Genomic DNA, 13,545 nt, shown 5'->3' with positions numbered 1-13,545 from the left:
GAAAGGGAGAGAGAGAGAGAGGTAGAAACAACAATGAGAGAGAATCATTGGTAGGCTGCCTGTTCCAGGCCCCACACTGGGGATGGAGCCTGCAACCTGGGCAGGTGCCCTGACCGGGAATCGAACCATGCCCTGGTTCCTAGGTCGATGCTCAACCACTGAGCCACGCCGGCCTGGTTCCTTGACCTACAGTCTCCAGGAAGTGGAGACTGACCATCCCTGCCCAGCTGGGACCTTGTCTGGGTCACCTGCCCCACACCGCCCCTGAAACTGCCCCTGGAGTAAATGAATGCTGGGACTTGGGCCCCAGACCCCAGGGTGCAGGGGGCACTCGCTGGGTGTGGAAAGTAGGCAGGGAGGCCCGTGCCACTCACCTGCACGTCCTGCTGCAAACCCTGGAGCAGCCGCTTCTGGAAGATGCCGGTGGCAGCCACCAGGGGCTGCTCCAGCTCCGTGAAGGCTCCCGGGAACCTGGCCAGAAGGTTGGTCCTGGGGAGGGGCCAGGACAGGTTACTAAGTAGCAAGGGTGGGGGACAAGGCCCGGCACGCAGTCATCGGGCTAGGTGCCGTGCAACTTCATTCCCTTAGATCCGTGGTCGGCAAACTGCGGCTCGCGAGCCACATGCGGCTCTTGGGCCCCTTGCGTGTGGCTCTTCCACAAAATACCACGGCCTGGGCGAGTCTATTTTGAAGAAGTGGCATTAGAAGAAGTTTAAGTTTAAAAAATGTGACTCTCAAAAGAAATTTCCATCGTTGTCCTGTTGATATTTGGCTCTGTGGACGAATGAGTTTGCCGACCACTGGCTTAGACTATAATGCAAAGGGCCTAGGGCAGGGGTGGGCAAACTTTTTGACTCGAGGGCCACAATGGGTTCTTAAACTGGACCGGAGGGCCAGAACAAAAGCATGGATGGAGTGTTTGTGTGAACTAATATAAATTCAAAGTAAAGGAGCAGAGGGGAGAGCAAGAGAACCCTCCGCTCTTTCGGCTCCGCGGGCCGGATAGAACAGCCGAACGGGCCGGGGCCGGCCCGCGGGCCGTAGTTTGCCCACGGCTGGCCTAGGGCTACGCAAGGTCGTAACCCTGGGAGCAGAGCCACGTGAGGGGACAGCACCGAAGCCCCAGGAGCCAGTCGTGGAAGCGCAGGTCCGGGGCATGGGGGGCGGCCCCAGTGCATGCAGCGCTCCCCTGCGGCAGCTCTAGGCCATCCCGCCATCCCTCCGGGATAGTGCAGCCCAGCCCAGCCTGGCACAGGGGCCCTCCTTGGAGCCTCAGGACCGCCCCCTGAAGGTGCCAACGTGCCATTTCAGTGTGGAGGCAATTGAGGGCTAGGCTATGCCCAGTGCCGCCCAGTGCCCAGTGCAGGGACACAGAAGGGCGGGATAAAATGCCATCAGGGGCTGGGCCAGAGGCTGCCTGCCCAGGGGTAGAGAACGGTCCCTGGGGCTGAACGGACAAGCCAGACCCAGATTAGAGACCAGAGAGTGGTTTTCTCGTGGTGGTCTTGCTTTGGATTCACACCAGCCTGGTTCCGAGTCCGGCTGCAGCACGTACCGGCTGCAGCACGACGACGGACAAGCGGCATTTCTTTTCTAAGCCTCCCCTTTCCCATCTGTGCACAGGGACGCCACCCTTGGTGTGAAATGCACCAGGTGGGTAAAGCACGGTGCCTGGCACACCCCCGGTGTTCCTGAAGCCGCTATGCACGGACCCGCGGAGGCATCGAGTCCCAGGGAGCCGTGGTCTGACCTGCACGGGACAGATCAGGAAGTGACTTATCTCAAGGCCCACAGCCAGCAAGTGGCCAGGCTGGGATCTGAACCCAGCACGGCTCAGGCTGTGCCCACAGTTGCTGGCTGCCCTGCAGCACCGGTGCCTCCACCACGGAGGCCTAGGGTTGAAGGCACAGAATGGGGGCAGCACTGCCAGCCCAGAGGGAGGAGGGCCTCTGGCTTGGGGGGGGGGGAGGGGGGCAGAGGGACCAGGCCCCACTCCCAGCATAGCCTCGCTTCCCAGAAAAGGGAGTGTCCTAAGGAGAAAGGCTGCTGGGACGCAGGGTGGAGAGAAATGGAGCCACGTTGGCAGGATGGACCGGGCTGGCAACGGACAGAGACCGCCGGCTGGAACTTCTCAGCCTCTGCTCAGCCTTGGAACTCTCTGCATCTCTTCCGGGAACTCGGCTCCGCGGTGCCCAGGGGGGTGAGGGGCAGGTGAGGGGCATTAGTGGAGGCCTCCCGGGAATTCCCCCTTATGGGGGGTGGGGGGTTCAAATTTGTCTCCTTTGCGGGCGCCTTCCGTGTCCCGATTTCCAGAGCTCGCGCGCCCCCTGCTGACCGTGCTGGGCACCGCACCGAGGAGGAGCGGGAGACCAACCTGAGCTCCTCGAAGGCGTTGATGTTGGCGCCCAGGTGCGGCTCGCTCACGGCCTCCGACTCCAGAAAAGTCTTTTCAAACCTGTGGGTGGGGTACGCAGAGGCCTTGGGGAGCCTTCCTGGCCGCGCTAAGACCCGGGTCCTCCTTCCCTTCAGAACCACCCTCCCCTCGAGTCCCCATCCAAACTTCGGGCCTTGGGATGAGGCTCCCCCTCCCACGTGTCCGCATCTCCCACTCTGAGCAAACAGGCTGGCCTCTGCCCGGGGAGACACCATCCACCCGCCCTGGCCGAGGGTGGCCCGCACCTGGGCAGGAAGAGGCCCAGCGCCCGCGCGCAGATCCGCAAGGTGGTGGCCTCCAGCTCCGCCGAGATGGCCCCCGCCGCCTTCACGTGCTCTGCCACCAGCTGGGAGCGAGGCCACGCGTGAGCCCGCCTCTGAGGCCCGGGCCCCGAGGCTCCAGTCCCCCAGCTAGTGGCTCCAGCCCGCCCTGCTGTCTCACATCTCGGCTCCAGCTGCCTCAACGTGAGGGCCAACCCTCCCAGCGCCCCACACCCATGGCCAACTGGGAGCTGTGGCCTGGCGTTCCCTGCCTGGCCATATGACCAGGGGCCCCCCATTCCGCCCCACGTGGGCCTTCAAGCTCCCGTCTGAGTGGGGGAGGGGGATACTGGATTTTATAGCTTTGGGTGTCCCTACTTTGAGGGGACACCCAAACACCGCCTGGGGCCAAACACAGGTCCCCTCCTCAGCCCCTCCCAGGCCGCACCATGTGGACGTCGATGGACAGCGACGAGTGGTACCGGCCTTGCAGCACCTCTGGGGCGACGGCGTCTGCCCAGCGGCTCTGCTCCAACTGCAGGATGCTCTCGAAGCAGCTGGCGATCTTGGTCTGGGGGGGGTGGGGGTGGGGGGGGTGGCGGGGAAAGGGCGCGGTGAGACCCTCCCGGAAGGAGATCGGGTATCCCCTACTTCAGGAGCCGCACCACGTGTCCTTGGGGACAAGGGCCACCTCGCCAGGGCTCAGGCCTCGGGGAGCCAGCCGTGCATTGCGATTCTGGGCAGCCTGGGCGCTCAGCGTAGGCCCGCCCCCTGCCGTCTAGCCACGCCCCGCCTCACCTCGAGGAAGCTGGTGTAATCGCTCTCCAGTTGGGCCCACACTTCTGGGGCCAGGAGCGGGGGTAGTGGCTCCGTGGACAGAGTCAGGTCCGGAGCGCCCAGGAAATTAGGACTGGAAGGCAGGACGGGGGTGATGAGGCAGCGGCTGCCCCCCACGCCCCGCTGGCTGGGCTCAAAGGGTAACACTATCACCACCATCACCGCAGAGCCCCAAACCTGGATCTCCAATCACACCCTACCTCACCCCAAGCTTCTCCCTGCGGGTTTCCTGGCACCGGCCCAGTCAGCTGTGCGCGCACAGAATGCATAGGAACGGCTTCCACATGGACCTTGACCAGGCTGCCTCAGAAGTGACCTCTACCCTCATGGTCGGAGTACACCCCAAACTGAGCTCTCAGCGCCCCAGTGCCACGCAGCTCAGGCACCTGTCGCTAGCCAGCCCACCCCAGGGAAGCCCAGAGAGGGGCGATTGTCTCTCTGAGAACCATGACTGCGCCCAGGACCCAGGACCCTCCTCCCACGCGCTCTCCCGCCTGTGGCTGCAAGCGCTCAGCCAGAGGTCATCCACCCGTCACGCTGCAGAGCCGGGGTGCGCGGGCCTGGGCCCTGCTCCTCGGGGGCCTCGAAGGAGAGCGTGAGGGTAACATCCAACCCACGCCAAGCAGTGTGAGCCCGCGGTGGCGTCCTGCCTGGAGGGTGCCCTTTTCTAAGTCACGTAGAGGCACCCTGTGGACTAGCATAGGCCCTCTAGCTGGGTTCCCTGCCGGGGTAGGAACGTCCCCCTGACGCTCTCCCGTTTCGGGAACCGGCGCCTGGGCGGCCCCTTGTGAAAACACTGGTAGGGCACACCATGGCCTGGACCGGAGGAAAGGAAACCAAGAGCCTCCGGGACGCTCCCGCCATCACCAGCCCGCGCCCAGGAAGGGAGGGGAGGAGGAAGGGGCCGCCCCTGTGCCCGCCGCCGAGCCCTCACCTGCCATAGACATTGGCGGCCCAGTCCAGCAGGATGTAGAGCTGCTCGCAGCCGCGGGCGTCCCGCGCGAGCTCCTGGAGGCGCTGGGCCACCGCGCCGTGGTAGGCGCGCAGGTAGGTCTCCCAGGCCGGGAAGCCGGCGGCCGCGTACGCGGGCTGCACCTCCAGCCGCACTTTCTGCAGGTCGCGGCGAACCAGGCCGCCCAGCTCGGCCAGCAGGCGCGCCAGGCCCGATGCCCCCTCCGCGGCCTCCCCGGCGCCCGCCCGCTGCACGCGCTCCTGCGCGCTCCGCCGCACCGCGTCCTCCCAGTGCTGGCGCCAGCGGCGCGGCGTGCGCAGGAAGTCGCCGTCGGCGGGGGAGCCCGGGTGGGCCTCCTCTTCGGCGCGCACGACGTGGGCCAGCTCGGCCAGCACGTCCGCGGCCACGCCGTCGGGGCCCAGCGTTTCGCGCACGATGGCGCTGATCTCCGCGGCCAGCCCGTCGTAATGCAGGCACACGTCCATGGCCCGCCGCGCGAAGCCCGTGGGGTCGTGCTCGAAGGTGTGCGACGCTTTCTCGGCCACCAGTCGCGTCTCCAGGCGCTGCAGCTGTTCGAAGGCCGCCAGCAGCTGCCACTCGGTGATGAGATCCGCCACGGATTTGCCTTTTCGCCAGGAGGCAGGAGAGGGGCAGTGAGGGGGCCGCCGCCAGCCTGTAGCCCCCAGTCTGACCCCGGAGCGGCGCTGCCTGGCCCCAGAACTCGGCTGAAGGCCGCTCCAGGAGCAACATCCCCAACTGCCGGGAACCCCCAGAATCACGTTTGAAGAGGCAGAACCCCAGGCCCAAGCCTGGCTGCAGACAGCATGTGGATCAGCCCCTCCCCCCGCCACCTCCGCCCCTGCTCCCGCCACCCCAGCTCTGCTGAGCCCGACCTGGGCCTCAAGTGCAGCCCCTCCTGCAGGTCCAGGGGTCAGACTGCAATGCCCAGGCTGCTGCCCCGTGTCTAGCTGGAGCACTTCGTGCTGCTCCTGCTCCGGGCGCCTCTACCTCCCCCTGTTGCCCCTTCAGCACCTGTGTGTCCTCTCCTGGGCAGCCGGGGCCACGCCTCCAGGCCGCCATGGCTCCCAGCAAGCTCTGTGACCCCGTGACCTAAGAGGGCGGGGCCTTGCCCATCACTCTAGATGGGCCAGGAGCCAGGGAGGCTGGAAGAGGCCAGGGCTCTGGAGCCGCAAATCTGGATTCAAGTCCCATTTCTCCCCGTCCCAGCTGTGAGACGTGAGAGTCACTTCATCTCTCTGAGCCTCCCTCTCCTGCGCCTTTGGAAATGCCAGAGGAATTTAAAATGCAACTGTGCGGGGGGCAGGGGCTGGGGGGGTGGGCTGGGGAGAGGCCGCGAGGACCCAGGCTCCGCTGTCCCGCCCTCTGGCCTCAGTTTCCTCCCAGGCTGAGTGCTGTTGGTGCAGCCCTCACCTGCCTCGGGTTCCAGCTCCTCCGGCTCCTCCCTGGGGGATGCCTGCCGGCGGACACCATCAATGGCCCTGGAGGGCTCCTCGGGGCCGTGGCCGGGCCCTGGCACGGCGGTGGCCTGGCACTGGTCCACAGCTGGCCTGTCGTCCTGGGAGCGCCGCAGGGACCGCAACAGGAAGCGGGAGCTGCGGCGGAGCAGGCCCGCGTCCTCCTCCGAGGCCCGGCCTGCGGCCCGCTGGCTCACCCGGGAGAAGGCCCGCCGGAAGGTGCCCAGGCCTGGCATCAAGGCCTCCCGCTGGGCGCCGGGCGCTTCCCCGCTGCTTGCCCGCCGAGTGCCCTGCGCTGGGGTCGGCGGCTCCCCGGGCTCCTTGGGGCTATGCAGCTCCAGCGCAGCGGCCACTGTCCGAGGTGCGGTCAGCATCGCGGCAGCAGGAGAGCTGGGGACGAAGAGGAGGCGCAGGAGGCCTGAGGGTGCCCAGCCATGGGGAGCGGGACAGAAGCCCGAGAGCGCCCTGGCGGGGGCCCAGCCACGTGATCAGGGAAGCTTCCCCCAGGGGGTGAGCCCCGGGCTGTCAGAATGGCGTGTCACCAGGAAGCTCTCAGGACAGTGCTGTCTGCCAGGCTGCAGCCAGCGCGGAGAGGTAGACAGCCACTTCCTCCAGGAAGCCCCCCTGACACCCTCTCCAGGGGTCTCCCCCAGGTGCCCATCCTCACCGCTCTGCCAGGCCAGACCCTCCAGCAGAGTTGGAGAGGGGAAATGGGCATGCAGTTCCTGGGCCCCAGCCTGGACCCAGCAACCACATCCAGGACTTCCTGGACCGCAGGTCCTCAGGCCTGAAATGCAACCACCACCACAGCGTTCACCGCCCCCCAGGCCCAGCTCACCCCATTCGGCCTGTCAGGCCTAACTGCTCCTGCTCAAGGGGCACTCAGACTCTCTGGGGAGCCCCCCCTTCCCAGAGGGAATCGGAACCAGAGGGAGGAGGGGTCAGCTTGAGGGCATTGGAGGAGGCAGCTTATCAGGGACTCACAGTCAGCCGGGGGGAGGTGGTGGGAGGGGCCCTGGTCTATATTTAACTAGGAGCTGGGGGTGCCTAAGGCAGTTTCTCACCCATTACATCTGCCCCCCTAGCAGGGAGGAGAGGGTCCCTAGGCTCTTGGGGGTGCAGACCAGAGGCTGGCCCTGCCCACCCAGAGCTTGGGTTGCCCCCACCCCGGCCCCCCAGGCTCTGGCACATTCCCTTTCAGCCAGCAGGGCTGTGCTTGGCTTCCAGGCTTTGGGTTAAGCTCTGGGAGGGAGAGGAGAGAGCCTTTTGTGCCGGCTGGACAGGAAGGAGGACCCAGCGGGGCTGTGTGGAGGGGCTTAGCCTCAGAGGAACTGGGGCAAAGGAAGTCACTGACCAAGAGGCTGAGCCCCAGCTCATCCCCAGCTCCCCCACCCCCACAAAGGCCAGCTGAGGGCCAACACCCGGTCCTTGCACATCAGGCAGGAACAGGCCCTCACCCAACCCCATCCAGGGGCCAGCGGAGGCCTATCTTCCTCTCGAAGAGGCTGCGGGCAGCTGGCAGGAGGCCCTGCGGAGGGAGGGGCAGGCCAGGTGGTTGAAGGTGCCTTGTCAGCCCCGCCCCGGCCACAGGTCACGGTGCTCCCCGGTGCCAGGGCTCAGCGACCCTGCCCTGACTCAGACCCACCCACACAGGCAGGGAGCGTTACCACAGGAGCCGGGGTCCCCTGCTCTCTCCACTCCCTGGGCCCCTCACCATCCAGCAGGGGCAGGTGTGGCGGTGAGGACCGTGCCAGCTGGCAGAGGGGCCCAAGGTGCGGGCAGCTCCCAGATGCCAGGAGGGGGGTCAGACTTGAGGGTCTCCCCGGAGCCTAGAGGCAGATTCTGGGGGGGCAGGGGGCAGCTGGGGACTGGTCTCGTGGGAGGTTACTTGGGGCCCAGCCTGCTCAAATCAGAGCTGCAGCAAAGGTCCATCGGGCCCAGCTGGTCCCCCATCCCTGTGGCCCTGCTCCTGCAGCTCCCCACGCCATTCCTGACCTCCCTGAAGCACCAGGCGGCCGGTCACTCCCCCACTCTAAGCCCCACAGTGGCTCCCACCGCTCGGGCCATGCCCCAGCCCACAGCGCAGCATCTGAAGCCCAGCACCCGGGAGACCTTCAGCCTCACCCGCAGCGCCCTCACCCGCACCCACAGCTCCGGTGGCGCCTCTCCGTCCCCCAAGTCCCACATCCCTGCTTCTGCGCCCTCTCTCAGCCTCCCCTTCTTTGGTCCCCAACTCTGACCTGGGTTCAGGACCCAGGGGTGCTGGTGCCCTGCTGCTGTCTGAGGGGCCCTTGGACTGTGCTGCACCACCTGTCGGCTCAGGGGCTCTTGGGACTGTCCCCTCCTACTGGCCTGACAGCCTCTGAGCACGGGCCGCCTCCCCGTAACCCCAGAGCCTGCCTGGAGGAGGAGTGAACCCTCAGTGTCAGGTGGCCCCTACCTGCCCCGCACTGGCCTCTGCGCATCCCTAGGGCATCTCTCTGGCTCCCTGCCCCATTGCCCTGAGTGTCCAGAGGCCCAGCTCCTGTGTCTGGGGTGCAGCTTCACGGCCCAGGAAACCCAGGCCCAGCCTGAGCCCTGGTCCCACACTCCCCAGGTTAGGCCAGCGCAGCTGCAGAGCCCGCGGCAGGGGCGGCAATGCCACCCAGGAGACATGGGCATTGGGAGCTCCCATTGGGTGCCACCAGACGGTGACCAACAAGTGAGGTCTGGGCTTCCTCCCTTCCCTACCCCCTGTCCTGGCGTCCACCCCTGTTCCTAGACCTGCCCTCCCACGCTCCTCGTCTTCCCTCCTTCATCCCACCCCAACCTCCCACCTGCCCTGGGCTGAGCCATCACCCCACCCTTGAAAACTCCCCACCAGCCACTTCAAGCAGGTGACTGCTTGCACCCTGGGCCGTACCCCAGGCGGCCTGTGTCTCTCCTTCACCTCCCACCTGCCATCCCCCATCACCTGGTCACAGGTCCTAACTACTTCCTGGACCCTGGATCCTTTCTCCTCAGAGCAACTGGTGGAGAGACGGGGGGGATCCTGCCGAAACATAAGCCTCCCTGGAAACCCTTCCTTGCAAGCTAAGCTAAGAGTCTTCTAAAAATAAGACAGGTGGCCGAAACCGGTTTGGCTCAGTGGATAGAGCGTCGGCCTGCAGACCGAAGGGTCCCGGATTCGATTCCAGCCAAGGGCATCTACCTTTGTTGCAGGCACATTCCCAGTGGGAGGTGTGTAGGAGGCAGCTGATCGATGTTTCTCTCTCATCGATGTTTCTGACTCTCTATCCCTCTCCCTTCCTCTCTGTAAAATATCAATAAAATATATTTAAAAAAATAAATAAATAAAATAAAAATCAGACTGGTGTGTCCTCACCATACTACTCCACATTTGTCTGTTAACGCGATAAGGCAAGAAAAAGAAGTAAGAGGGAGAAATATTGGGAAGCACCTGATAAAACGGTCATTATTCATAGGAGATATAATCGTCTGCTTAGAAAATAGCTTTCCTATGCCCCGGGAAAACCTGTAGGCTCCCGTCGATAGCCACAAACACATACGAGTCAAACCCTCGGGGCTGCCGTCACTCAGAGAAGCAGACTCCCCTCAGCTGGCACTCAAGCTCCTCTGGCTTCTTCCCCCACTCACCACCTCTGAGCATCAGAAGCACTCACCGCTCCCCCACCTTTGCGCGGCTGTGCCCTCTGCCAACAGTGACCTCGCCCCACCTCCTCCAGCTGCCAGCTCCTTCAAGGCTCAGCACAAGTGACTCCTCCTCCAAGAAGCCTTCCTGGACCAGCTGAACCGCAGAGCGTGGTCAGCACCTCCCGCTCTGAGTCTGGTCTGGCCCTGGCATACCTTCTCCCGTCACTAAGGGACAATTACAGGGTCTGGGGCATCTGCCCTCTAACCAGGACCCCCTCAGGGCAGGGGGTGGGCCTGACCCATTGGACAGGTGCCCAAGGAAAACAGATAAGCAATCTAAGGTAGGAGCGTAAGCCCGTGGGTGTGCCCGCACTTCTGTGTGTTGGCCTAAGTGTGTCTCCTTGTGTGCGCCTCTGATGTAGAACGTATGTGCCTCAGGCGGTCTGCGAGTGCTCTCCCCGAGTCCGTGTCTGTCTGTGCCTGCATGCGTGTCTTTATGTCCCCGTCTGTCTGCCTGTGTGTGTCCACTGTGACTTGGCTGGCGCGCTGGCCTGGGCTCCGAGTGGAGCAGAGGCCCTTGGCCCGGAAGGCCACTGGGAGGCCCGGAATGGTCCTCAGTCCCCGAGTCCCCGCCCACCGGCCATGGCACCCCTGTGACCCTCCTGCTCCACCTGCATGGGACATACCTGCTGAGGACGGAGACACTGGCCCTGACAGGACAAGGCCCCCAGGAGAGGCCGCTGAGCGGGCCCTCAGAGCTGGCCAGCGGTGAGGCCTCTGGAGCAGCCAGAGCCAGTGACAACAGCTGGGACTTCCCAGCTGCGGCCAGCACCCAGCCACTGCCTTGCCCACCGGCCCCACCCCCAGTCCCACCCTCCCCCACCCCATACTTTCACTTTCAGAAGCATTCCAGCCCCTTCCTTTCCAGCGCAATCTCTGCAACCTTTGAGTCCTGGCAGCCCAGGGCTCAGGCTGAGGCTCAGGGACCAGGAGGCGGCCCCAGCTCCAGCGGGTGGAGACATGGTGACAGCACTGGGTGCACTGGGAGCCGCGCGCCAGCACAGAGGGTGCAGGAGCTGGAAGGGGAGGCCCTGGGGCTGAGGCGGCAGCTTCCTGGGCAGGGGTCCGCCTGGGAGCGGTGCGTGGGGCAGGCCCAGGACTCCCCAGGCTCCGGCTGAAGAGCTTTGTGGGAGGGCCACTGAAACTTCCCAGAAGAGGCGGACCCCACGCTGCTGTGGGGGATTCCGCCAGGAGCGGCCCCGGAAAATCTTAGGGAAAATCCAGGGAGGACAGATCCAGGCCTGTCCCACCTGGGCTGGAGCCACCAGGGAGGGGGACAAAGCGGGGCGCTGGGAGAAGGGAGACAAGCTGTGGGCTGGTGTCCGAAGGCCCTCAAACACACACAGCTATTTCTCCCGGCGCTGGAGGCTGACGGCTGGAGGGCGGGACCCAGGTGTGCGCGGAGCTGGTGTCTCCTGAGGCCTCTCCCCTCGGCTTGAAGGCGGCCGTCTTCTTCTTCCCGTGTCCTCGCGTGGCCTTCCTTCTGTACGTGTCTGTGTCTCCTCTTCTGATAAGGACAGCGGCCACGTTGGGTTCGGACCCACCCCGCTGGCCGCATTTTACCATAAGCATGCCTAGGGACCCGCTCTGCAGAGGCCGGCGCCTTCTGAGTTACAGAGGCAGGGCTCCGCGGAAGAAATGTCTGAGGGCGGAGTCCCGCCCATACCCGATTGGAAGGCACCCGATTGGGGGCTGGAGCGCCTCTGCCATCGGCAGGTGGGCCGAGGGGGGGGGGGGGGCTACGTTGCCAGCACCTTCCCCGGGAAGCCCTCGGTTTACCACTGAGGTTATGAGCCCCCTGAGCCCTGGGTGCCCCTCTGTGAAGTGGGGTCGTAAGAGTCCCAGCTCGAGCCCATGGGGCACCCCGCTGGCTGGGTGGGCCTTCCCCCTTGATCAGGGCCTGCCCGTGGCCTCCCATTCCCTGCATCTCTAAGTCAGAGATGGACCGACGGGAGGGGCACGCACGATCCAGAGACACGAGGCGACCGCCCAGGGTGGGGGGTCCTGCTGGGTGCCGTGTGAGTAGGTGACCTCTACCCATGCTGCACTGGGACTCTGACTCAGAGAAGCACAGGAACCTGTTCACGGCCCACAGCTGGCGAGAGAGACCAGGCCTCCAGCCTAGGTTTCCGCCTCGGAGGACGGGGCGTCCCCTGGGGACAGGCCCTGGGGGACCCTCAGTCTGACCCTCCTGCTCACAGAGCACGTACGTCCTGGGACCTCCACCCAAAAGACAGGTCCCTGAAAAGCTGGTGGTGCCCAGGGCCTGGGATCGCTCCTACACTTCTCCCCGAGTCCCAGCTGCACCCCACACCTGCCCAAGCCCGAGGCCAGGTTTCAGCCAGAGGCTGTAATGCTTCTTCTATTCCATGTCCATGTTGCTTCCCCTGCATTCCAGAGTGGAATCCCTCTGGAAAAGCCGCCTGCCTCAGGGGAGCCTCGGGCCAGGGCCGGTCTGGCCGGTTGGGGGACGGCAGATGGAGGTCGGAGGTCGCAGTCCGGAGGCTGGGCTGCACCCTTGGGAGAAGCACTGGGGACTCTGAGGCCTTTGCTCCTCCATAAAGTAGAGCACCTGGGATCTAATGGGTTCGCCTCCGTGGAGGACCTGGTCCCAGGTGGGGAAGGGCAGGACATGGACCCTCAGCACAGGCCTGTCTGACCCCAGCGTTCCTGGGAAGCCAGGCTCTCACCCCCACGCAGAGGCCACGCGGCAGATCCCACCTGCCCCGCCGCCGGCTCCGGGCGGAGACGGACTGAGAGCAGGAGGCCGGGGCTCCATCCTCGGCCCTTAACTGGCTGCGGACCTTGCTGAGCTTCCGTCTCTCCAAGGTGTGTACCGCAAACACCAGGTGGCCCATCGCGGAAGCCCATTGGGCAGTGACGGGAGATGGGGCGGGGCTTAACCATGGGCGGGGCGTCTTCTTGGGCACCGCCCCCGACCTTGACCCGAGAAGCAAGAGGTGGGGGTGGGCGGGGACCCTGGTGGGCGGGGACCCTGCTGCGTTAAAGGCGCCGGTCCGGCGGCTGCGGGTTCCAGAGCTGTTCCGGGGAGCAGATGACGGGGTAGAGATGCTCTGCCCACAGCCACGGGGCTGCCTCCCTGGGTCTGCACCCCCTCCTCCCAGCTCACGGGGCATGGGGAGCTCCAGAGTGGCACTGTGGGCGCCGCCACGCCTGGCTCTCAGGCGCACCTGGGATTCCGAGCAAAGCTGTTTGTCAGCTGCGGGGTCGTGGGAAAGTCACGTGTAAATGGGCTGGCAGGGGTGCGGATGAAGTCTCTGCAGGTGACACCATCCCCCACCCGCCGTGCCACAGGGGGAACCTGGAACCCCCCCCCCCTCCCTCCGTGCCTTGCCCCATATTCCAAGTGTCAGCAAGTCCCAGCAGCGCTTCCTGGGACATGTCTACCCCCTTTCCCACCTCCTGGGGAACAGGCGGACAGGCCAACACCTCTCCCGCACGGCAGGTCAGCGGAAGGCCCACGGAGCGTCTGGGCCTGTGTGTGGGGCCCAGGGGTCCCAAGACTAAACTTAAAGCAGACCCCCCAGACCGCAGGCAAACTGGCACTTCCGCCTCCCACATCTCCTGCATGGGGGGGGGGGGGGCGGGCTACTAGAAGGAAGGAGGCTTGGAGAAGGCACCCTATTCTTCCTGGAGGTTAGCAAGGCCTCGGGGCCACAGCAGAAGGGCCTGCCTCCTGCCTCCGAGGGCAGGCGCTCACTGGCCTGGTCCCACCGCCTGCGGGCGCCTGTGTGTTTTGTGGGGCTAACATGTATGCCAGCTGCCCCTGCCAGGCCCTGAGACTCCTCAGGCCTCGTGGTCAGGCTTGCCGAGGGCAGGGGCCAGGCTTGCCGAGGGCAGGGGCACACCTGAGGAGAGGCCCAGGAAGAGATT

At 65.2% G+C, this 13,545-nt stretch overlaps 1 protein-coding gene across 1 annotated transcript; it reads right to left on the bottom strand.

Moving 5' to 3' along the window:
* Positions 1-4,341: 4,341 nt before the first annotated feature.
* EXOC3L4 (exocyst complex component 3 like 4) lies at positions 4,342-6,456 on the bottom strand. Its single transcript, XM_080683690.1, has 2 exons — positions 5,864-6,456; positions 4,342-5,399 (listed from the first exon to the last, which is right to left on the bottom strand). The coding sequence occupies exons 1-2, from the start codon at positions 6,330-6,332 to the stop codon at positions 4,462-4,464; spliced, it is 1,407 nt and encodes a 468-aa protein (XP_080539816.1). The 5' UTR covers positions 6,333-6,456; the 3' UTR covers positions 4,342-4,461.
* Between the last annotated feature and the right edge of the window lie 7,089 nt (positions 6,457-13,545).

This window comes from Plecotus auritus, assembly GCF_963455305.1.
Source record: "Plecotus auritus genome assembly, chromosome: 1".
Lineage (NCBI taxonomy): Eukaryota > Metazoa > Chordata > Mammalia > Chiroptera > Vespertilionidae > Plecotus > Plecotus auritus.
Note: the sequence above shows the minus strand (reverse complement) of the source record. Positions and strands in the feature narration are given on the sequence as shown.

Excerpts from the sequence above, each read along its gene's own strand:
- EXOC3L4 (XM_080683690.1), bottom strand. The coding sequence starts at position 6,332 with ATGCTGACCGCACCTCGGACAGTGGCCGCTGCGCTGGAGCTGCATAGC. Across the intron at positions 5,400-5,863 it reads GAGGAAACTGAGGCCAGAGG|GAGGGGCTGCACTTGAGGCC; the intron begins GCGGGACAGCGG and ends CTGGACCTGCAG.